Raw genomic sequence first — 25,096 nt, 5'->3', positions numbered from 1 at the left:
TGGCGGCGGAACTGAGGTGGATGACAAGTGATAGCGGAAGCCTATTATTATCTGGAGACAAGGAGGAGAGATACACAACCATGTTTGTAAACAGTGCACACACTGCGTAACACAATGTGACGGGGACGTCAAGGCAAATTAATATTATCCATGAGATGCACAGGACAATGTGTTTGAATGTTTTGTTTATAATGCACATTGTTAAATGATCTAAAAACACAGATGAGGAGAAGATGATGCATTAAAAGCTGATTCAGAGTAAAGGTTATGTTTTCTTTTAAAAAACACCACAAACTAAAGCTGTTAAGATCAATTTTGTGACATTTACAGCAGTTTATGCAGTAATGCAACTCCATATATTGGTGGATTTTAATGGAACAAAATCCACGCAGCAAATTTCCTGAACTTTAGTCCTTAATATGGGTCAAACTGCACTTTTTGGATCAAGGCTTTCTCTTACAAACGAACAGATACCAATGAAAACATAACTTACTTGTCAAAGAGTTACACGTTTACAGATTTTGCCTTTGATAATCATCATAATTAAATAGATGGGGAGGAATCAAACGCATGTGTGTGTTGACATGTTTCCAATATGTCAGGATTCATGTCACACGTTACTGTCACTCGTGATGTTGCTGTTGTATTTCATTATCATCAAGAGCAGGGTGAGCTGTGACATCACAATACCCTACATTTGCATAATGCACGCCTAGCTGCTAGTCTAGGCAAACATTTCCTACACGCGTTTGAAGCAGTTGACCAATTATAAAGTGGGCCAGCTGGCCAATCAGTGCAGACTACGCTTCATCAGAAGGAGGGCCTAAAAGAGACAGGAGTGAAAACCAAGTGTTTCAGACAGAGGCTGAAAAGAGGAACTGCAGCAATGAACAGTCTGAGGAAAGTGATTGTGATGTGTTTTCATTAGAGCATGAAAACATTCTCAAGGTATAACTCTAAAATTATGAACCAGCATATGAACATAATGTCTTTTTGAAACTTTCCACTCATATCCTAACTGACAGTGGCTTTAATGGAGTTATTGTGGAAACCCTACATTATTGTGTGTGTGTGTGTGTTTGCGTGCGTGCGTGTTTATCTGTACCATCCAGAGCACCACGTTGATGGCAAGAACTGTGGGCACGCCTCCGAATGGCAGGCCCTGGAGGACGCTGCTGCGGGAGTGGGCGTGATAGCATCTCTCTGCCGTGCTGTTTTCTTCCCCAAATGATTCCAGGAAGCCCAGAACACTGAGCTCCACGGCACTCCCCTCCACAGGGGGCGCTCTCGTCACAAACAGCTCCGGTTGCGCCATCACTGGACCATCACTGAGGAGAAACAGGGGCAAAAGAGAGAGTGATTGACTGTTGACACTCTCAGGTCCCTGATGTTGCTTTGATATTCACAAACTGATTTGTAGTGCCTGCATTTTTTAGGAGAAATACTACAATACCCACAATCCTCTGGTGTAATAGCAACGTTTCAGATTGGTGGAGCTCGCTGTAACCATGGAAATGGATTATTGCAACCGCAAAAATCCTGTTGGCTATGTTTGGATAGTTCAGCATAACACTTCACAGAGCATCTATGATTTCCCATGATTTTTTTTAGAGAAAAGGATCATTCCCATGGTTCATGGGATGTGTAGTTTCTTCACTCTTATGTACACAGTCTTGTACCTTTACCTTTTTTCCATTTTCCAACATTATTTTAAGTTTTATTGTTTCGATTCATCTCGTAGATGGTCGGCCAGATTCCAGACTTAAAACTAAAATAAAGGATTTCACGAAACATCAGTGGAGAAAATGAATGAGAAAATTACTTGGGAGCAGATCCAAAAGTGGGATTTCACTGTGACAATGCTTAAATCCCATCTGGCATAAGCCTAATCAAGACTTTTGAATGGAGCAAAGGAGTCAAAGTGAGGTGACGACATAACCAATGAAAATGAGACGTAATGGACCGAGTTTCTTTTTCACATTATTGTGACTCATTCACATCAATTATCTGTCTCTCACTGTGAGTGCAATTATAGAAGCATTTATGGGAATCAGTTAAATGACCACCACAGTCCATTAGCAGCCATTGATCTGTGTGTTCGTTTCTTTATCTGAGAAATGGAAGTGGAGACGTCACATGGATGGAACAAACTGATTGGATGATGGATTCACTTAAGACTCTTTAAAAGGCCTAAGGTAGATGATAACAAATCCATTTAACCATGTAGACGAGACAATAGCTCTGTTGTGAGAATGCAGAGACTCCATCTACAACACAAGAGTAAGAGCTTGAACTGTTTGAACAGCTTGTTGAGTATTGGCGGTTATGACCATGTTCTGTGTGCTTCCCTCATGCAGAGGATATTATCATTCACACCACCATGACCACAGAACGCAGGCCTGAACCATCTGTCCTCCAGCAGCACACGCTCGCCCAGCGGTCGATCAATACACTTCCGACTCCCAGCTGCGCGGCTTGTGTACACTGCTCGCTGAATAAACAGTCCGACAAAATAGAGCGGCAGCGGTGGACCGCTGACAAAGCTTTGCATCAATACTAGGACATCTCCTGAGTGAAACACGTCAATAGCGAGATTCCACAGCGTTTTGAGTCGCGCTGTAGCTGTGACAGAAGGGCGTGCTCTGTAGTAAACACGGCGTTGGGACTGCAGCAGCAAATGGCAGCCAAAAACTGCATCACAGCCCTCTGCTGTCCAACTCTCACCGGAGCTGTGGGGAACAGCAGAGTGAAAAGAGTGAGAAAATGAAGAGGAAGCCAAAGGCCTCCAAACTGGCACACATACTGAACCAAACCCCGGTGTGATTTATCACCACACCAGTAATATCGTCTCCAGAGAAGCTTCATCACAGTTTTGTAAAGCGTTTACCAAATGGTGCTTGTTGTGCAACAGAAGCCAGCGCAGGATGTCTCAGTGTAGGAGGTGAGCTGATCAATGGCAGAGCTGCTGGACTGCTGTACATCACACTGTCAGAGAGCAGCGCTGAGGAACAGACATAGAAAAATACAAAGCAGCAATCTTTTAGCTGCTCTTTCTTTTAGCAGCTCTAACTGCATCACTCTCTGTTCATGTTTTGAAGCTGTAAAGCTCAAAGTCAATACACAGATACATAAAATCTGTGCCTCCCTATGGAGACGACAGGCGAGGCTTGGATGATATGCATCCAGGTCTCCCCCTGAGGCAGGATCACAAAGTACGCACACACGTTTCTTTCACTTTCCCTCACTGCGCAGCTACTCTTATTAGAACTTTACATTGACCTCAATTTATTATACACAACCTTGACCATGACCAATTCATGCGTAACCCTAATCTTAACCTAACAACAATCTCTTTAGGACCAGGCTTTGGTTCCGATGAGGTGAACTGCTCCTGACAAGGTCAATGTATACTGGAAGAGAGGTAACAAAAATGAGTGCGCACACACACACACACACACACAGGATGATGAATTGACCCATCAATATGGCCAAAAGGATTATTTTACTGCTAAAAATAGATTATTCACTGCACAGGCTTACAGGACAATACATACAGAGGAAACAGTTTTTTGAAGAACTAATTAAAACAGAGACTTCTACTTTCATTCAATTTTTGATTAGAGTCCGATCTGTTTCTTTACAGATAATGCATCACTTGTATATATGGTAAATATGGTGAAACTGTTTGTAATATGTGCCTGTTTTTTTTCATAATTTACACAGTCACCGGTCCAAAGACTTGATGTTTATAGCTGCAGTAAAAGTGGAAGCCTATTTTAATATGAGCTGTGTGAAATGCTTAACAGGAGCTAAATCAAACAGATGTTACGCCCAGTTAGGAAAGAAAAATCCATCTATAGCTCTAAACTGGAATCACAATGACAAACTCTGACATGCAGAAGCTTAAACAGACCTTTATCTGCTCATTGAGCTGGTTTTTCTTCTCGCATCAGATGAGTCACTCACTTTGAACACTGCCGGCTGCCAATGCCAACAGTGTAACTCTTCCCTCTCCACCTCCGGAGCAGTACAGAGTGCCGGAGGAGCCGGGCTACAGACTGTGGTGTGGTTTCACACAACATTTGGACAAACGTCACCACATGACTCAGCAGTTTGACCATGAGACTCCACGGATTTTCTCTCTCTGTTTCATCCCTTGTGTGGAAACACTCGCTCACAAGCTTCCTGTGGTATCCATTTCTTCTGTGGCACATTCAACTGAAAACCTTTCTAATCCTCTGCCTCATTTCTCTCCTCCTCATCCCTGAACCAGGCACTTCCAAGCCAACGCAGCAGATTACAAACTGATGTTTGGCTGGGGAGACAGTGTTATGCCTCCCGCTGGCAGCTCGGGTGAAATCTCTCCTCTGTGCTTAGTGAGGAGTATTAGGATCAGAAGTGCTGAAGTCAGTGCAGGAGCCTGGAGACAGTGATGAGAGGAGTTTGAGTAAGGGAAGCTGCAAAGAGGTAAAGCTGCTGTAGCACAGGTCAGCTATTCGGCTGATTGCACCAAAATCAACAACAGCTGAGGTATCTGTGTTTGTGTGTGTGAGAGACTATCATCCCTGAGGTGATTCAGACAATTCGATTGTAAATCTGAAGATCGATAACTTGCAATAAACCTTGATTCAATCCAGAAATCAATCATCGCGCTCTCATGATATTTTGATTTAATTAGTTCCTGTTGCCGCTGCGTCACAGACTGCTTCAAAGCATCATTATATCGGTGGCGTCACCAACTACACATTTTGGCTTCGATTAGAAAGTGTGCAGCCATGGTTACGATACTAAGAGGCCATTCATGACGGTACTAATTAAAACCAAATTTACCAAAAGAATGAACACAAACATCAGATAAGAACTACCTTAAACGACCATCTTTGAGAAAAATGTCATTAACGTGCAACAACTTAGTTTAGGTCCACGTCCCAACTGCTAACATGGAGAAGGTGGGATTTGTGAACTTTACTGCAGCCAGCCACCAGGTGGAAATCGAGACGCTTTGGCTTCACTTTTGGTGAGCAGCCATGTCATCCATCTATGGTCCGGACCAGCATGGCGGAGTGACACAGCGATATTATCCATAGCTATAAACACCAGGGTGAGGGATGACGTCTGCATCCATTACTCACTTTCACCATCCTTTCAGTCTCTTACCCACATCTCTCAACAAGTGCTTTGTCGACAGGAGAAACTGAATCTCTGTCATCATAAAAAAACATCTTTACAATTAAACATGTATCAAAGGGGTGGGGCCGCAGCAGCAAAGTCTAATCAACACCATAAAGCATGTGAAGGACGACTCCGGCAGAGCCTCCCCTCCCATCGTCAAACTTTCAGCCGGATCAAGATAAATTACTTTACCTGCTGCAAGCAACGAGGGAGAGATGGTCCTGTTTTCCTATAGAGAAGCCAACCATAAATAAAAAGTGAACTTGGATCGACCTCCAAACCTCTGCACCTAATCAACACTCAGACTCTGAGAAAAAACTTGCAGCTACCATGAATAAAAGAATAAATGGTTTCAGAGCTGTTGTCTTCCTGACTGAACCGGCTGCAGCCATGTCAGACAAGCAGGTCTCCCCTGCCACTGTGGTGTTTGTGTTGGCAAACAGTCCTCGCTGTATGTGGCAGTGATACCGACATGGAGGAAAGATTTGACATTTCCCTCGTCTCTGGCTCCATCTCAAAGGCCCAGAGCTGGTAGAATATGTATGAGTGTGTTTTCTCTGTGAAATTCTGGTGTTTAAAGATGATTCCCTGAAAACAATCCTTCTCAAACTGACTGCACAGTCAGGAAAATAAATCTTGGTTAAAATGATGTCAGCTTCAAAAGCACACTTATTGTTGAAACAAGGTGAAATTAAAGACTGCATAGAAAGGTGGACGATGGGTTTCCACTTTCCTCAAAAATAAAGGACTGCCGCCATCTTCTGCTTTTGATTTAATTTGGTGTCAGACTCTGCAGAGTAGAAATCGGAGGGTGGAGTCACGGTACCAAGATCCCACAGATACATCCGTGTAAACCCTGTGTGAGTCTCTGCTGCCAATCCTGACATTTAGTCCCATTTTTATAGTGTTTAATAAGAAATTAAAACCAAACTTAAACCACTTACACATACATCAAGGAAAATGGTTTCTTTTAGACCTTGTTTTGTGTTATGGCACTGTCACACTGTAATAGGAAAGGGCTTTTTCCCCCAGTCAACACAAAGTTGGAAGCACGCTATTGTCCAAAATGTCTATGTATGCTTCCAAAAACGATTCAAGCCTGAATTGTCTAAAGGGGTGTCTAAATACTTGCAGCCATATCTGTTGGTCAGCAAAGCACAATGAATCGTGAGATAGGTAGGACTAGGTTGATCAACCCATTGGAGCCTTTGTTTCTCGAGGACACGTTTGTCAGCCGCATCTGAAGAAGAAATCCAAGTAGTCGTGACTTTGTGACGCAATCAGTCTTCAAATTCATCCCCTGAACAAAGACACAGCTCATAAGTCTCTCCTGATTTTAAATGGGGATGCCATGTGTGAATGCAACTTATTCTCAGCTCTGCAGGAGCTACAGGCCTCTGCTGTGCTGGTTGTGGTTGGAGGTTGGTGTTGGGGGGAGGGAGAGTGGGAAGACCCAGCCTGAGGGAGGGAGAGAAAGGGGGCGGAGGTTTTTAGTACAATCTGCTCACCACCTGCTCCGTGGAGAAAGAGGGAGGGGGCTTCACTCTTTACACAGCTCTCTCTCTGTCTCTCTCCATCACACGCTTCAATCACAGACCACTGATGTGCGTCCGCTCAGAGGGAACAGTGATGGCAGCATCCCCTCATTTAGCCTCTTTTCTGGAAAGATGAATGAGCCATAACATGACTGGAGCGACGACCTGCTTGCACGTGCTGTGCTCAACAAAACATAACAGCAGCTCGGTGTGTGGCTGCACATGCTCAGTAGGCTCCCAGAGGAGCGCTGTGTGGCTGCTGCTGCTGCTGCTGCTGTGTGGACTGAGCCCAATCCTCACAAGGACCCATCTGGCTTCAGAAAGAGCTCGAGTCTAGCATCACACGTGCAGGACCCAGAGCCTGACTGATCGAAGGCTTCTCTGCACCCCCTCAATACTACTAAATCTGAATCTCACCTGCACATCAAACGTGGACACACAACAACAGATTACTAAGCTAATCATCATTTTACTAAAGGTGGTTTGTATGTTTTAACTGGAGCCCTCCAGATTTATCGGTTAACTCATAAATAGTTACATTTCTAAATATTTAGTTGTATTTTCTTTTAATTTAGAGTTATTCATATCTTTGTGGTTTAGCAGCAAAATATCAAGCCTTGATTACATTTCTTTGTCATAAGGGTTCGATCACAGCACCTAAACTTTTATTCAAATATACATAGTGGCTGGTATATTGGTATCGACATTCTTAATAGCTCGATATTGGTTTTGGCACCGCCCCCCCAAACATTTACATCAGTCGAGCTCTCCTGGAGGTCAACTGATAAATTTATTTTTCAGTATAAATAGATCCCACTCAACATATTTGGTCAGCTTCTTAATAATAATGTTTTATAGTTAAAATAAAGGCATTAATCTTATGATCAGTCATGTTTTCAAACTGTCCTCTACCTCCATTTGATGTGTTTGTTACGCTCCTTAATGCCACACTGCTGTCAGAGTTTGTTTTCTCCCTTCCTTTAAATTCAAAAGCTTTTTTTTTTACTTCAGATGGATTTATCTGATGTGATATTTACATTGTAGTTGTGTGGTGATGCAGTTGCATGCAGGGATACTTGGTATTGTGAAGAAGAAAAACGCCAGAGTGAGAGTCAGTTGCTGAGCAGCAGTGTTTGTAAGAAAATGTCCTGAGTCTATCTCAGTCTTTGCTCAACTGTGAAATTTCAATCAAATACAGCGTCTCAGTCCAAACCCTCTGTTCAGAAGTATGTTGTTTTCATACTGTGGTAATAATAATGGTGGACAACTCAGATAATCAAATATAACAACATATACATGCTTTCGAGTTAGGGTTAATATAAAAAGTGATATGCTTTGGATAATGGTCTGCAACTGTGAAGAAGGGCTGCACCTGATTATTAATATTATTTCTACTATCTTACTCTACCTCTATCATTACTTTAATGAAAGTAAGTAAATTACTAATCATGTTTGATCTATAAAATATTACAAAGTAGTGAAAATTTTAATTTCTAACCAGAGCCCATGATACTACAAAAAGGTTCTGCTGTTCCACCAGTCCACAGCCCACACTGTATATACACAAGGCACTGTCATTAGAAATGCTGTGTGACTAAGGTCGTCTGGCACCTCTGTATGTTTGTGAACATCTGGTGCTGCTGCCTGGTGTTACACTAAGCTTTATGGCAGCCTGCGCTCTGCTGGTAAGAATCTATGTACAATACATCATTGGCAATGCTGCATGCGTCGCTTTAACATCGATGGATCCCTGTGGAATAGCAGGCAAGATAACAGCAGGAATCTGAAATAGCAGGGAGCCTCCTCACCTCCAGACACAGAGAACAAAGACGAGCCCACGGTACATATCTGCTGTGGTTAGATGGGAGGTGGATGGCAGGACTCTGTGGTAGCATCGGCCATCTTCTTTGTAGTGGTCAGCAGTATTTCAACTGCTGACAGGAGGAGGCTGGATAGACTGATTAGGAGGGCCAGCTCGGTCCTGGGATATACCACTTGAATTGTGATAGTGGTGGAAGCTGATCATGGATCGTAATGGTGGATCCTGATCGTGGATGGTGGTGATGGATTGTGATCGTGGTGGCACCTGATCATGGACAATGATTATGACAAGCCTACTCACATATTCTACCATTACTGACAATAACTCCATTTCAATTGTCATTGCTGCTCCCTTCATCTTTAACAGACAATTTCTTATGTATAAATTCTTTAAACATTGAAAACAGTTTCTTCTAATCAATGTTGTAAATTCAATCATTTTATTGATGGGTTCTGCTACAAGCGGCATCTACTGCACTTCTGTCATCCTGGGAGAGGGATCCCTCACATGTGGCTTTCTATGTTCTTTCCCCCGTTAAATGGGGGTTTTTTTTCTCTTGTTGAGGGTGAAGAACAGAGGATGTCACACCGTGTTAATCCCTATGAGACAAGATATAATTTGTGAATATGGGCTTTCCAAATAAAATACGACTGATTGATTATTTAACTTGTTTGCCTTAATTTTAGATTTGGTAGTATACCATTTGTTGTCTTTGAAATGCTATTGATTTATTTTGCATGTTGTCTCTGATGTTTTGTATTCTTGTTTTTACTTGTTTTGAGAAGCACTATACAAATTAAGTTATTGTAATAATAAGTATTACTATATTATATATCCACCTGTGGCATTAGGGTTGCACAATATAATGATACCAGAGACATTTTAAATCAAATTCTTCGATGTCTTTGAGCGTGATAGACAGTGGTGAGCTATGTTGGTGGCAATAATAGATTATTTTGAAAGATTTTTAAATCAATGTCAATCAAGAACCACATTGATTACTTAGGCTTTTATTTCACTGGATCAGACATAAAGCATTATGTTCTGGTTTCTAGAAATGGCTTCTTATGTCACTTCTCAGAAAACAGAATATGATACAGACTAGCAGTGCTAAATATCATGACAGAGGATTTTGGCCCGTTCACCAAACCCTCTATACTGTAAATATTGTCACTGTTGGGCAGAAACCGTTTATATGTCCAAAACCACTACTTTTCAGGAAATATGAAAACTATCCTGTGTTTTAAAAAGCTGAACATGACTAGATTGCCAAATAGGATATTAACTGTTAATGATGAAAAAACTAAAATGAATATAAGAATAGTAGAAAGGCCATGAGCTCTTGAAGGTACACAGTGGACACAATAAACCTACATAATGAAAAAAAAGATTGAGATTTAATGTAATTAGATCATGAAATCAAGTCAAGTCCAAAGCTCCTACTGGTTTCATTTTTTAAATTCCTGGAGCTTAAATCTCAGAGCAGTGGATGTGACTCTGCAGCACAATATTCTCTCACATTTCTCTCCATGTGAAGCAGAGCAGATCATCTGATGCTTTGCACCACTAGAAGAGCAGATAACTCACAACACTACAAAGGATCTTTGTCCACCCACTTCACTGTACTTCTCTGGTCCTTCTACTCATTACTACACAATTGTCAAGGTCTCATGGTAGAAACAAATCTAATAAACCAACAAAGAAGCAAAGAGACAGGATTGAAAACATAACTTCCTTAGCAGAGGTGATAAATAATGGACAGAGGCTTATTCTTTCTTGTGATTTTCTCTCAAATATAAATCCCTGTCGTCCTCTTACTCAGCAGCTGTACAAGCAGCACATCCCACATGCTGCAATCTCTCCTTTCAATCTCAGCTTAGTCTCCTGAAATATTAATGCACGTGTGATACTTGAGGATGACCCGTGTTCATTTGCTCCCTTTTCTTGGGAGAGAAAATAGACCAGTGAAAATCTGTTGGATTTCACCTTTGTCCATCACTGACACATGAAAGAGTTGTTGCTATAATCCACAGATGGAGGAATCCGATTAAAATGGAGTAAAATCACAGATACCTGACTCAATTAAATATCTGCAGACGATTGTGTAAAGTGAATTTAGACATGACACTCCTCGGCGTCCATTAAAATCCTTAGATGTCTCTGTGTATGGAAGCCAAACAGAATGGAGCCCCTTATAATTATCGAACAACACTAATTGCCACCATCCCTGCCATTTATCCTCAGATGTGATGAGCTGTGTGTGCATGGACACATTAGCCTGATGACTCTCTGCATCCTCATTTAAATACCTAAATAGAATTTTCAATAAGCTACAAAGACTTAGACATTTATTCTTCAGTGTGCCGCCACACAAGAGCAACTTGAATGTCAAAAACCACATTAAAAATCTGTCAGCTGAAAGGCCTATTCTTCTCATCATACTCTGGAGATCTATTTTGTTGATTTAGTTTTGTCTCTTTCATCATGTTTATCTTATTTTTGGGCCTCTCTCACCCAGGATAACAGCAGATAGAGGGAAAGCAGATGATAATCCAAATTCAATGTGCAATAATTCAGTCCCTTATTATTGCAATAGCTGGGCGGCTGTGGAGGCTCAGGAGTTAGAGAGGGTGAGCCACTAACAGTCAGTGGTTTGTTCCCCAGTTCCTCCAGTCTGCATTCATAGACAACAACTGCCTTCACCCTGCAAGATTTCCCTCACACATAGTCAGTGCGGTGGTTAGCACTGTTGCCTCACAGCAAGAAGGTCCTAGGTTTGAATCCTGGTTCAACCGGGGTCTTTTCTCTAAGTACTCCAGCTTCTTCCAACAGTCCAAAGACATGTAGGTGTGAATGTGAGAGTAAATGGTTAATTGTCTCTGTGATGGTCTGACTGCGTATTCAGAGTTTACCCCGCCTTTCACCCAACGTCAGCTGAGATTGGCTCTGGCTCCCCCTGCAACCCTCTAGGATACGTTGGATGGATATTGGATGGATACCCAGACAGGCAGTGATGTGGCACTTCTGGCCTTCCTGTGGCCCTGACAAAATGGATGGTAAACATGCTGTGCTCTAGATTAAGTGTAATTCAGATAGGAACCTGAAGTGGCCCATGTGGTAAATGGTGAATATGGCCCAAATAGCACAAAACAAATTAGGACCACCTTTGGTTGACATCCGGTATCACAATGGCTAACTTCTGGCAAACAGGAGCAGGCGCCATCATTCCACGTATGTGTATGCAACAGCGTTGCAGTGTGATAGTCACCACACAACAATGGTTTGGAAAGATGTGCCAAGGTTCAGATATATTTGTCCAATAGCTCAACATGAAGAGTAATGTTTGAGGCCACTGTGACAAAATGCACTTTTTTACAAGAACAGCTCAGATGAACATGTTAACCTTCTGTGCAGCTCTACAGCCTGGTATCTTGACGTATCCTGTATTGATATCTGCTTACGACATCATCCGTCTCCAGAAATCACTTCATCCCAGCACCCTGCAAGATCTCCCTCACACACAGTCAGGTGCAAGTGCTATGACCTCAGTTTACCTCAGGAATATCTTAAATATCATTAAAACCCGTCTTTGTCTGTGATACAAACCTTCAGTTTAAATCAGCATGAATTCAACAGGTCAACACTTTGCTCAGTTGACCACTGAAGGCTTCGTGCCCATACAAGTCCAACAGAGTCAAGGCGGCGTGGTCCCACAGCCTCTAATGTCCCTTATTTGACATGAGGTCCTCATATTCCAGTTTCATGTGTTTATTAAAGACTCAAAGGAAGCATGAGGAACAATGGGTGTAGTAGCGAGGAGAGGAGCTGTGTGTGTTTTGGGTGTTAAGGTCTGATATGATGCCAAACACATCCTCGTGCTCACCAGCGCTGCGCCACGACGCAGGGAAGCTTCTCAAAGAATCTGACTCAGCCTTCACATAAGAAATCTTTAGAAATGGAGGAACATTACAGGTACATTTTGACGACTCGTGTTCGCTGCAGCGCCCACAACTGTCTGCGCACCCTGCCTCCTTCCTCCCTTCCTTCCCTTCTTCCTCCAGCTCTGTAACTTGATTAAAACGATTGCGCCACGGTCAGCAACAATAACAAACCGCTCCGGTCCACGTTTAAATCAATGCAATGATTCATATGGATTTATAAGAATGTAAAGAATCACTCACCTCAGGAAGCGTCAGTGATCGCTGGCGTCTGGCGATGATGGCGATACCGCTCAGTGTGTGTGTGTGTGTGTGTGTGTGTGTGTGTGTGTGTGTGTGTGTGTGTGTGTGTGTGTGTGAGTGTGTGTTTTTTGTCCAACACTAAGAAACAAGAGAAACTCCCACCTGCCCAGGGACCGTCTGACAATGACACACCTGCCGAGGGAGCGTCAAATAATTTCAGTGCAATATTTTCATTTATCGTCTCTGATTCTAAAGCATGCAAATTAATGACATCAATTTAATTTGATTTGCATAGCGACAAATCACAACAGGCATCATCTCACTCTACATAGCAAGGTTTGAGACCTTACAATGATATAGAGAAACTCTCTGTTCCCAGAACGAGCAAACACGTGGTGACTGTGGAGGAAAAAAAACAACAACTTTAATGGGAAGAAACCTCCAACACGTGCTTCGACCGGTTGGGGTGAGAGGAGAAAAATGGGGAGGGAGAAGAGAGACCCCTGTCAGACTGGTTGTTATAATCAAAATAATAAAAGTGATACATATAGACGCATTAATGATAACAGCACCAGCTAATGGTAGCAGTAGTAGTAGTAGTAGTAGTAGTAGTAGTAGAAATAGTAGTAGTAGTAGTAGTAGTAATAGCAGCTATTCAGTTGTGCGTCATGCGTTTGGTGGATAAAATGATCTGTAATGTTAATTTAAAAAGCTTTGAGAGGTGGAGGCGATGGTAATGGTCTCTGCATGAAGTACAGTTCCTCCGCAGTTGTTCATATTGTTCAATGAAAAATTATTGCCTGATTTTTTTTCTTTCATGTACAGATGCAAATGTTAATGTTGATGGCTGTGATCTTATTGTTCAGTGTTGTCTTAACTAATGTGAGACACTGAATGATTTGAACTTACTATTTTGTGGTATTTCCTTTTTTGGTTATTGTTCTCTGGACTTTTTGTTGTTGCTGAATATCATTTCGATTTGTCTGAAAGGGATTCATTTCTTTTCTCACTACTTGATATTGCAATTCCTTTTGCCTGCAGACAGCCCCACTCCCATCAATATTCATTTGCATATGCTAAATGACTAAATTAAATTAAGCAATACCCCCCTAAAGTGAAATATTTCAATATAGGCCACAATTCTAGCAACTGCTGATGACCGTGCATGGACCAAGGAAGCATGATGTTTGTGGATATGGTTTCACCTGCAGAGTAATATAACAACAAAACCTAATAAATCCATATGACTGAAATGACAGGACTGAGGCAGGATAGGTAGAATCAGTGAGGATAGATTGCCACCTACAGGAAAACTGTCTCTCCTACAAATATCTACAAATACAAATTAAGCAAAGCTGCTTTTCTGTCTCCTTAACTACACTGACTCAAGTACATGAGGTACTTGCACTTTCTCTGGATGCTTGCAGTTAATACCACTTTAAACTTTTATTCCACAATTCAAATGGCTGCTTGCTTGCTTCTTTTAACCCAAGTGATGTGAGTGAGTATTTTTTTTATATTGCTACTCAAACATAAAGCAAAGAATCTGAATACCCCTTCAAGCAATATCTGCAATGAAATTTTAAAATGTTTAAAACGCAGCAGTGGATCTAAGCTATTTCTAAATCTTGGGTCATAAAGAGCCATCATTTACACAGAGGGGCGATTATATCTTCAACATCCATACTTACATACTCCTGATTCTGTAGACACTTAATTCAATCCTTGCAGCTCAGGGGCCCATCATATTTCAGCTGGGGCCAATGCCCTCCCTAGAAAAAGGATAACAACTCTCTAATTGCAATGAAAGGACAAAATGAAAGCATAATTTAATGGAAAAAAGAAAGTCAAAGTAGTTAAGTATATATAATATAATATAATATAATCATATATTAATCTAACCTACTTAGTCTAACTAAATTGGTTTTGTGCTGTCACTATTATCATTTCACAGTATGAGGTGTCATCTGCTTTAAAAGGGGACATGTCCATGTATCTAGATAGATAAATAGATGGATAGATCGATAGATAGATAGATACTTTATTGATCTGAGGGGAATGTAGGCATCCAGCAGCAAACACAAAACACAAGAGCATAAGAATAATTCAAAAGAAAATTTAAAATGTAGGTAAACTTAAAAACGAAATGCAGAAAGAAAGAAAAGAGAAAAGACGCATCCAGACCAACAGGCGGCGGTAGACAAAGGAGCAGACGGCAGTTTAAATGATAAAGAGACGTCAGTGTGTCTAAACATCACCTTTCTGTCGGTGCTGCTGTGTGTGAATGAACGTGCCGAGGTCCGCGGTGCTGAACGGACAGCTCCTCTTCCGCTCCTCCGCGCCCTGACGTCCGCAGGTAGGTCGCCCGGTCTCTCCACGCTTCCGTTCGATCACTGCTTCCATCTGCGTGGCCATGGAAATGACATGATTGACGCCATCACTGGCACCGGCTTAATTTATCTCCTGAAGAGAACAGGAGACGGAGAGGAAACGGTCCTCTCTGTCCTCTAGCGAATTAATGGATCCGTTTCCCAGTGTTTTCATTGTAAGGCGCAGAGACTCGGTTTCAGGGTGACTGTAGGTGTTTTTGTGGTGTTAGTGCTGCAGGTCAGGAGATCACATGTGAAGAAGCTGAGATATTCTTGGTATTCTCTGTGGCCCCTGAGAATCCCTAGAGCCACATTTGCTCAGAAATGAGTTTTCCTCCTCCGACTCACATTGTCCGTATTACAATAAGAGATGACACTATAATTATAATCTGCCTTATAGTGTGTAACCCTCGGTCAGATGCTCTACCAGATTCTAAGAGGTTTTCCAATCATATCTTTTTATTTCCATAGTGTGAAAATGAAAATAAATACTTTTGAATTGGAATAAAATAAAATAAATGTCTTTTGGTGATAGAGTAAAGGATGATTAAATCAAAATGCATAGATGTCATATTGAAACAGTGTCTGAAGCAAAAGGTTTGAGTGTTTATAGATGAAAAACCTACTTGGAAAGTGAGCAAACATATTGCAGCACTGCACAAAGCAAAGGTCACTTTAGAAGGATGCATCACCTCATATTTTATATTGTTTACTTAGTCTTCCACATTTTCTATTGCACCTGCACGTACGACTTTACAGCAGGCCTGTATTTCTGTGTATAGAGTGAAACTGTGGAATTGATGGAGTTTAAAGTACCTACCTCTAACAGTAGTTAAGGTTACTGGTACATGGTATCATTATGCTTACTGTATCCTCTTCACTGTCACACAGATATGTTCACCAGGATGTTAAAACTGAGACTCCTCAACGCTGTAGCACCTGCGTATTTCTTCACAGCTACAGCAGTCACCTTCATTTTGCACTTCTGCTTCTTCATCCCAACGATATTCCCAAACCCCGAAACATCACCCTGGGGCTCGACAACTCTCCACACAGTTGTTTTCCTCTTCCTGATGTTCAACGCGCTGGGGAACTACATTATGACTATCAAATATCCCGCTGAAAGTGCCAACGAGACCGGGGTTCCTGTGTGCTCGCCGCACTGCTCTGACAAGGTGGACGCCCACTACCTCCTGAACGGCCGCCACTTCTGCAAACTGTGCAAGAAAGTCATTCTCAAGAGGGATCACCACTGCTTTTTCACCGGGAACTGCATCGGCAACAAAAACATGCGCTACTTCATCATGTTCTGCATCTACACGTCGTGCACGTGTTTGTACTCTCTGGTTCTCGGTGTGGCCTTCCTGACAGTGGAGTACTCCATCTCCTTTGAGAACCCGCTGACATTCCTGACTCTTCTCCTCCTCTCCACGGGCTACTTCTTCATGGGTGAGTATCTTTAAATATCCAGTAAAAGGTGATCATTTCAGATACATGACTCGGTGATGAATCTTTCTCCTCTATTCCTCCTTGCAGGAACCATCTCAGGCTTGCAGCTGTTCGTGGTGCTGATGCTGTATGTGTGGCTGGGCATCGGCCTGGTGTGTGCAGGGTTCTGCTGCCAGCAGGTCCTGCTGGTGGCCCGGGGTCAGACCTGGTGTCAGATGCAGAGAGGGCAGCTCGTGGAGAACCGCAGCCCCTGGAGAACCAACCTAAAGGATGTTTTCGGTACCCGCTGGATCCTCGGCCTCATCCTGCCTGTGCAGACAGTGGAGATGTGCTCCGACGAAACAGACGCACATAAACAGGACTGATGGAAAACCACATATCATATCAACAGCTCACGATAGGTCACACAAGCAGCGCAAGTTGTAGAATAAATGCTTTCTGGGGAGCCATGTGGTTAAGGTCATTTTAAATTCTACATGGATGCTTTATGACTTTTTAAGTAGTCATTGAAATAGTGAGCTTTTAGTAAACATTCCTTTAAGGACAGGAGCCATATAAGCAACATGAAACTGCATAGGTGTATACTATGGATATAGCTTTTTACAAGGCAATATTAAGAAATATAATTTGTTTTTGACATAGATCAGTTTTACATGCACTACTACACGCTTACGTAAGAATTTAAAAATGCATGAATACACTGCTTTGTAAATTTGTATTATGCCACTGATCTGCTCTGAGATTATCAAAGCGTGTTGCTCTTCCACATTTCCTTGTAGGATGCTACAAAGTGACATTCAGGAAACACATTGTTTTTACAACAATAATTCACTTGACCTTAAGGGCTAGCAGACAGAGAAAACGACAGTGGACAAAATAAACTGCGAGGCCACTGTTTCGACAGTTAACTGTTGTATGTTGTTGAGCCTCATGTTTTCTACTCAAAAGAATGTGACTCGGTTTGATGAGGGTACAGTGATGTGATCCTTTTTAAGAATGGCTGGGGGAAATGTGAAGATGATTACCATATTATTATGCAGGGTATTATTCACAATGTGCCATACAATCATGTCTTACATGCTTACCGATGACCCCAAAGATGAGTTATTCACTGAACTGCTAATGATAGAGCCCTCGATAGAACAATAAGTAAAGACTTTTCTCTGTTATACTGCAGCTACAGCTACGGGCATATTCAACATTGTGTCAAGAGATGTTTTGGATTTCAATACTTTCTAGAGCTATTTTGTCTATCCCTGTTAACCAATAAAAGTATTCAAAACGCAACACGCTGCTTTTCTCTTTTTCAAAACTACACATCTAGGAAAGTGCAATAAATGAGTTGAGAGGAATGAGGCAATGGTCTTCAACATAGTTTTATGACATTTCATTATTATTATTAAAGTGACTTTTGCTGAAGAAAAGCACATTTCACAATAACACGACAAACTATGAAAAATAATTTCAAAATAAATTGTAACCCTCAGTTTGCCCTTTGAAAAACCAAGACAAATTCTACGATGTATGCTGAGTAAGTATTGCAACAGTCGGGTTTTGTTGCTAAAAAGAATAATGCAACAGTTGACCTATACTTAACATTCAGAACTGAACCATTTATGACTTTATAATTATCTTACCACTGCAACTCTGACTGTATTGTGCTCCTAGAGCTATGGTTTGTTTTACACTTTCAAAGTGTCACATTCAGTCAGAAGAAACACAGAAATCTAAGCTGCTTACGCATTGATATGATGGACAAACATAAGAATATATAATAGGCACAGGCCTCCAGTTAAACATATATATTCACATTATTTCATCATGACAGAATGCTCATTTTAAGAAACAAGTCCTAACATTTGTCTAAAGATTTTATCATTAATCTTGAAACTAAAGTGCATGAGTTTGTTACTAAATGAAACTAATACAACATTATATCACACTTAAAACTACAGGGGGGATAAGCATGGCAGCAACATATGCAAAATCAAGACAAGTATAAAGCTACAGCACTTCACTTGCAACAATTTTAGTTCTCGCAAATTTGTACATTCCCGCACATCTTAAGGTCCAGTGTGTAGGATTTATTGACATCTAGTGGTGGAATACCTCTCACCTCACCCTCCCCTTCCAAGCATGAAAGAGAACCTGTGGTGGCCTTCGGTTGTCGTTAAAACTCAAAAGATGTTTAGTTTTTTCTGGGCTACTGCAAAAAAAATAAAACATGACAGCCTCTGTAGAGAGGACCTGCTCCCCATGTCAATATAAAAAGCTCATTCTAGGGAAAATAAAAGCATGATTTCTACAATCTAGATGATTACACACTAGCGAAAACATCGCCAGGATTATTTTATATTCAACAAGGTGCATTAAAGGGCCGTCAGACGTGCTAACGTCCGATAGCTTAGCCACTTCTGGTGGACTTTAAAGTTTAAAATGGTGTAAATTATGAGGTTCACAGTCAAATGTGAATGTCTGGGCTTGCGGACACTTGGGTGACACCATGCGAGCCGTATGGAGGCATGTTATGTTTTTTCTGTCGTTATATTACATCTGAAGCTTTGGTTACCAGTTACTGCACATGTATTGGATTCTGCTCTAACACTGTTTACCCCTGAGACTCCTAAAGTGTTAAGTAGACTCAAACACTTCACCCAGCCCTCCCTTTTATAAATAAAGGGTGCCAATCCCTGATGTCACAGAGTAGCTGTTGGGACTTTGAGGAAGGAACTTGAGTTGGTGGAGTGGTACCAGCTAGATTCTAGACAGGGCTCACCTCGACCCACAGCAGTGGCTCTGGAACCAAACTGAAATCCTTTTACAGAGTTGCCCAGGGTGAGTGTATTGGAGTTCTCCCTGGTGAAAGCTACTGCAAGTCACAAAGAGGAAGGCTCTGACTGTTTGTGCTTATGCAATCGAAAGAAGCTCCAAGTGTCCAGGCTTCTTTGAGTCTGTCGATGAGTTCTTAGGAAAGGCACCACTTGGAGACCCTATAGTTTGTCTCAAGGGAACTTTAAAAATCATGTAGGCAACAAAAGAGGAACCTGGAGGGAGATGACTGGGAAACACAGCCTGAACGAGTTTTGATGTGCCAATAAAGTGCCCAGAACCATTGTGTTGATGTGGGCACTGAGCCAGACGGTAAAGCTTTGATTTACCATTCAATCTATTTTGTGATCCTCACCTATGATGGTTTGATTTAGAGAAGGTAACCAAAAAATGACAATGCAGATACAAGCGGCTGAGATGTTTTTCCTCCGTAGAGTGGCTGCCTTCGGGGAAGATGGGGTAAGGGACTCTGACATCCAGAGTGAGCTTGGAGAGGAGCCACTGCTAGTTCAGGAATACTATTACTATTTACTACAGGTGAATCCAACTGGTCTCCTACCACCACTTGGGGGGCAGATCCACAATAGGTGGAGAGTTTAAATATTTACTTCCAAGTAAAAAGTTGCTGGGGAGAGAGAGGTCACTGCTACAGAACCCTTGGTATTCATCAAAAAGTGGATGGATGCAAAAAAAGTATTAAAGGGGACCTATAATGCATTTCCCTTATCTTATGTCATATACATAATGCTGCAATGTCAGATGTCCATATTACACATGGCCTAAAATGTCCAATAATGAGGTTAACATATGTAAAAGTAATTCCTGTGAGACAGAAGCTGAGGTGTCAGACCGATTGCTTGCTTCCAGCTGTTTGTTCTACCTGTTCCAAGACCAGCACAGCTCCCTTTCCAAAAAAAGTCTACTTGAGTAGAATTAGAGATTTAATGTACTCCAGCATACAAACAAACGATTTGAGCTACTTAGTTTTAGTTTGCTTTGAGAACCTCCACATCAGTAAATGTATGAGGTGTTGTTCACAGGTGCTAGGTGTGCTACTCCTTGATGGGCTAATATGGCATGTTTCAATCAGCAGCTCACTGAGGTGCTGCAGAACTGGCAATCAGAGATAAATAAGGGCTTTTGATAAAAAACAAAGTTTGAAATGAGCACAATAGGTCCCCTTTAAAAATAAATTATATAAAGATACCAAATTTATATTTACAAATTTACATTAAAAAAGTAGTGGTTTATCCAACCCCATGATCTACTTCCTAACGAAGGAGGCATATCCTTTTTCAGTTTCATTTACTAAACCACGTTAAAGGTAAATAGATTTTTAAAAATCGACATGATTCGGGATGCATTTATCCATATCAGGTTTTCTATTCGATCTTAAAAAAAATGATGCTCATGTTTTCTCTGCAGATCAGAGATCACAGAGCATGTATTAGGAATTAACCCCATGTGCCCTCACATGTTGCTGTAAGGCATGCGCTTATGCAGACAGCAGTTCGGCATATAGAAGGCATAGCCCTATTGCTTTTTGAAACAGCAGAGGCAAGAAAAAAATTATTAAAGGCAAAGGTTTGAAATGTAAGCATGCTACCTCACCCCCACTTATTAAGAGTGAATGTGCTACAGTTTCATATTTAGAGATTAGACCATCTGAAAATGTTTGTCTCCATTATCTGCGAATATAGGAGAATTTGTAGACAACCTGCTGATAAAAGCATTAAAGCATATAATTTAGATCACTTTTTTTGGTTAATTGAAATGCTGGATGCTGTGTTGATTATTTCACCTAAAGAAAATGTTTCTTGAAATCTTTTTCACATTCAGAAAATTGTATTCTGTCCCCCAGATTGAGAGAATACATTATGCCAGGAGTCTCTGACCTTTAGCTCGCCACTGTTCCTTATCCGTGTCCTGCAGAGAGAGCTGGAGTTTTGTCCAGAGCTGTGGGTCTCTGCTGCTCAGAGCCTCCAGCAGCAGAGCCGTCTGCTCTTGAAGTTGTTGCAGCTGGCCTTGGGTGCGCTTATTCTCCTTCATGAGCTGCTTTGTGCGCATGGTGATCCCCAGCAAGCCAGACTTGTTGAGAATATTGTAGGTATTGCTGAAGCGTTTCAGTTTATCATTGTCCATTGAAAGGTCGTCCTGGTATTTGTCAGCATGGATCCCGTCGTTGTCCATCTCTGTCCTGAAGTCCTCTGTACAGGGGGGCAGAGTGCTGGTTTCTGCCAGCGGGTAGAGAGCGTTGTCAATAAGTTGCTCCTGACTCTCAGCTGCCTGTGTCGGAGTGTTTGCTGCTTCAGAGTTGGAGATGGGTTTGACAGGAGTCTGCAGTGGCAGCTGTAGGCTTGGGGAGCTGTGAGCCCTGTGGCTGTGGTGGTGCCTCCTCTGTCGCTGGTCATATTCTGATGTCGAACGTCCCCTCATCCTGGAGGATCCCACCCTTTTCGTGGGCACGTCTTTGGGGTGAGGGGCGATTCTAGGGTATGACTTGACAACAGGCATGTGGCCTTTTGATTGTCTGATATTTTCAGAGCAAGTCTTTGCAGAGCTGCTGCTGCCATTAGAAACCATGGGTTGGAGAAGAACCACCTGTGATTGAGGCATCACTTCCAAGGGTGAAGAAAAGCCCCACTGTTTTTCTGCTGGAGCCATCATGGATGGCTAGAGAAGAAAAATACTTTTATTTTATACTGTAACACTTTAACAGAGTACTCATTCAACACAAGAACCATAATTACAAGACACCTCAAATGAATTGCATTGTATTTATTAGTTAAAAGTAACTTATCCTTGAATTGACTCTGCTGTCACAACAAGTCATTTACCTTTATATAGAGAGAAAAAGCTCAAACAAGTCCCTTAAGTTACCAGAACAAACAATGACAAAGTAATGAAAAGAGAATTCGGGTTTACAAGCTAATTTAATGTGTGAAACACCTAAGTGTGTTTCAACCACAAACAATTAAGTGGAAATGCCAGAAATTAAATTTAAAATAAATGTTGAAAAATTACAAATAAAGTTTTAGGCTGAGGTAGAAAAGTGAATAATCAACAAAAAACGAATGCAACAAAGATAAGTAGTAACAAACTACTAATCTAATTATCATAACTTACACGAAGCATGGGACTTAAATATGTATTGATGCTCTGTTATGTTCAATTTATGCATAAATCAAACATAAATGCCACATTTTCTACATTGTTGTACTGTTTGAGGTTTGATTGGTGCACGTTTAACTGCATCATTTTAATTTAACCCTTTTCTATCGCAATGAATTTCAACTGGAAAATTAATGCCACTAGCTGTTAATCTTGACAAACCAACTCCTAATATTGTTGCTTCATTTGGCTGGAAAGTGAACTATTGACAGTCAGGGTGAACATTCAAACAAGCCCAATGTTAATAAGTCTGGAAAAACAGTCAAAATAAGCAAAAACTAATGACTGAATTTTACCTGATTTAGGACTAAGTTGTTCATGATGATCATTGGAGACATTCCAGCGTATGAGCCTCCCATCAGAGCCAACTGTGGACCCATTGGGTCCTGGCCGAACATGGACCCCGTCCTTCCTGCATCCTCAGTGTCGGTCAGCTCGACTGCACTGAGGTACTCAGAGCTAGCATCTGAGGAGGAGAAGACAAGCATATGGGTCTTAAGATGTTTAAAAGCAACAGATTTACCTTTCTCTTGTGTGCAGTAACTGAGACAGATCATTGATACAAGCTGTGGCAGCTATGAATGAGCACCCCTGAAGCATCTTGAAAAAAGATATCATTAACCTGATGAGGAGGATTAAACCAAATCCAGGGCAGCCTTCATAGCAGAAATAAAGGGCATCTGAAAAAAGGGCCCATTGGAGGATAGCCTACATAAAACAACGTGACCTAGATCCTCAGATTTGATTAGAGTTGACCTTGTTTATGTCTCAACTGACATTTCTTCTAATAAGGGAAAAGCTAACTATATACACTTACAGCAATTCATTACATGAAGCATTGACAATGTAATTGAAACAAACCTGAGAAGCCTGAATCTCTCTCCAGGTCAGGCTTTGACGTTCCAAGGTGTGTTGCCCTGGTGAACACTGGTGTCCCGTGTCTGCCAGGTCTACTAAAACGGCTCATGTTTGCCTTTTCTGGAAAAATGGAGGGTTAAAAATTGAGTTCGATTTTTTCTTCCCTTGAGTTAAAGATATAAAAATGGATAATAATATGTGTTTGACTGCATTCAGCACAGTCAAAGTAAAGAGACAGTCTATTATTTACACTGTTATTGTTTCTGTCTTCCTCTGTCACTGTGGAGTCTCCATTTATCAATCAATCAAATCTGTACTTACATAAATGATGTACAAGTAATTTGGTACTGACGGGTCAGTAGAACAGAGATGCTCCCTGATCAGTCTTCTTTACAAGTGAGAATACAATTAGAAACTCTAATTTTCTATAATGCAAGGCAATACACTGCCATATACTAATACACTATCCCTGATATGAATCCATATTTGTGGACAACAAGTATAGATTAGTAGATAGATAGTAGTAGACAGTAGCAGCTGCAATAAGACAGAATACTACAAGATTGTAGTATTCTGTGTTATTGCTACTTCACATTAAGTTAAGCCTGTGTGTTGTGCTGATATTCATATATTGAATAAACTGATGTTTACTTAGTCCAGTTCAATCACATGGACCAGAACGAGGTAAAAACAACAACATAATAGTTGATCACAATCCAAATTTCATTACGATCATCATGGTTGTGAGGTTGATGTTTGAAGGCCTGCCCCTCCCTCCTGTCAGCTCGTCTGATTAAAATCTCATGAGATACTTTTCACCGTTCCCTGACACACCCTGTGTTTAATGTAACGTGGTAAAATACCTGAAGGGAAACAAACATCGTTAGCTCGGCAGTCTGAACCCAGCGCTGTTGTTAACATCGTACCGCAGCTAGCGCCGGTTGTTGATGTCACAGGCAACTTTGACAACACTGACGTTAGCGAACTGTTTACAAAGCGCTTCCAATGACTTGCTAACTTGTTACCAAAAACTAAACTGAGGCAAATAACGAAATTTGAACCAAAGACATGCAACATGAACTACATCGACGTTAGCTGTTGTTTATTTCCACGAGTCTGTTCCCATGTTAACGATTAGCTCAGTTAGCTGCGCTAGCTTTAGCTTGGCAACTAGCTCCTCGCAGTGCTATCAATAACATATTCGGCTAATAGCATTATTTTTACAATCCTTACCGATGCGCAGTTTAGTGTAAAACATGAATCAGTTCGCACTGACTCCAGTAGAATAGTTTCCTGTCGTATGTTGTTGTTTAGCTAACGATAGCTAAGCCTTGTTGATGAGCCGTGCCCACACGAAATCCCCCAGTGAGGTCTCGCAGGCAACTGCAGTGTCCTCCGTCACGGTTTCGCTTTGGCATAATTGTCGCATGAGTAATCATGTTATTCATTCTTCACTTAAATGGTTTCATACACAGTCTAATAATCCGCTCATTGCATCATATTTTCCTCGGCGGTTTCCATAAATCAGTGAATGCCGGTCTCTCTGTTGGACCTTTAAGACAAAACTGAGGCCTGAATAACTCTGTGACTAGAAACAAGTTGCCAGGGAAACGAGTCACAGCCCTGCTGTGCTTTATTCCAGGAGCGGTGAGTGCGCCCCCTGCAGGTGTAGGAGACGACTCAACTTGTGGATATGTAGCTCTTTAAATA

General features: G+C 41.5%; 3 protein-coding genes across 6 annotated transcripts in view; 1 reads left to right on the top strand and 2 right to left on the bottom strand.

Moving 5' to 3' along the window:
* The window catches only part of tmem63c (transmembrane protein 63C), a 30,455-nt gene extending 17,602 nt beyond the window's left edge, over positions 1 to 12,853 (bottom strand). The window contains exons 1-2 of one of the 3 annotated variants that reach the window (XM_020085244.2): positions 12,711 to 12,853; positions 1,106 to 1,328 (exon numbers count right to left, since the gene is read on the bottom strand). In XM_020085244.2, the coding sequence (XP_019940803.1) occupies positions 1,106 to 1,315 (210 nt within the window). In that variant the 5' untranslated portion in view covers positions 1,316 to 1,328; positions 12,711 to 12,853. Of the gene's footprint in view, positions 1 to 1,105; positions 1,329 to 3,913; positions 4,502 to 12,710 lie in introns of those variants that run through there. The other 2 variants (XM_069535369.1, XM_069535370.1) reach the window with 2 other exon arrangements.
* A 2,047-nt stretch (positions 12,854 to 14,900) lies between these two features.
* Positions 14,901 to 17,815, top strand: zdhhc22 (zinc finger DHHC-type palmitoyltransferase 22). Its single transcript, XM_020084827.2, has 3 exons — positions 14,901 to 15,066; positions 15,971 to 16,528; positions 16,616 to 17,815. Exons 2-3 carry the CDS (start codon positions 15,973 to 15,975, stop codon positions 16,891 to 16,893), a joined length of 834 nt encoding a protein of 277 aa, XP_019940386.2. The 5' UTR covers positions 14,901 to 15,066; positions 15,971 to 15,972; the 3' UTR covers positions 16,894 to 17,815.
* Positions 17,816 to 17,888: 73 nt separating this feature from the next.
* On the bottom strand, positions 17,889 to 24,967 carry cipca (CLOCK-interacting pacemaker a). Of its 2 annotated transcripts, none has more exons than XM_020084611.2 (4): positions 24,620 to 24,967; positions 23,390 to 23,506; positions 22,825 to 22,994; positions 17,889 to 22,030 (listed from the first exon to the last, which is right to left on the bottom strand). In XM_020084611.2, exons 1-4 carry the CDS (start codon positions 24,642 to 24,644, stop codon positions 21,233 to 21,235), a joined length of 1,110 nt encoding a protein of 369 aa, XP_019940170.1. In that variant the 5' UTR covers positions 24,645 to 24,967; the 3' UTR covers positions 17,889 to 21,232. The 2 variants fall into 2 exon arrangements, with proteins under 2 accessions (XP_019940170.1, XP_019940169.2); XM_020084610.2 differs by lacking the exon at positions 24,620 to 24,967 and adding an exon at positions 24,250 to 24,582.
* Positions 24,968 to 25,096: the final 129 nt, after the last annotated feature.

The sequence above is a fragment of the Paralichthys olivaceus genome, chromosome 12 (genome assembly GCF_024713975.1).
Source record: "Paralichthys olivaceus isolate ysfri-2021 chromosome 12, ASM2471397v2, whole genome shotgun sequence".
NCBI lineage: Eukaryota > Metazoa > Chordata > Actinopteri > Pleuronectiformes > Paralichthyidae > Paralichthys > Paralichthys olivaceus.
The sequence above is the reverse complement of the archived record's forward strand: the minus strand, read 5'-3'. Positions and strand labels throughout refer to the sequence as shown.

Excerpts from the sequence above, each read along its gene's own strand:
- cipca (XM_020084610.2), bottom strand. The coding sequence starts at position 24,463 with ATGTTGCATGTCTTTGGTTCAAATTTCGTTATTTGCCTCAGTTTAGTT. Across the intron at positions 22,995-23,389 it reads GAGAGATTCAGGCTTCTCAG|ATGCTAGCTCTGAGTACCTC; the intron begins GTTTGTTTCAAT and ends TCTCCTCCTCAG. Across the intron at positions 22,031-22,824 it reads ACAACTTAGTCCTAAATCAG|CCATCCATGATGGCTCCAGC; the intron begins GTAAAATTCAGT and ends TTTCTTCTCTAG.
- zdhhc22 (XM_020084827.2), top strand. The coding sequence starts at position 15,973 with ATGTTCACCAGGATGTTAAAACTGAGACTCCTCAACGCTGTAGCACCT. Across the intron at positions 16,529-16,615 it reads CACGGGCTACTTCTTCATGG|GAACCATCTCAGGCTTGCAG; the intron begins GTGAGTATCTTT and ends TCCTCCTTGCAG.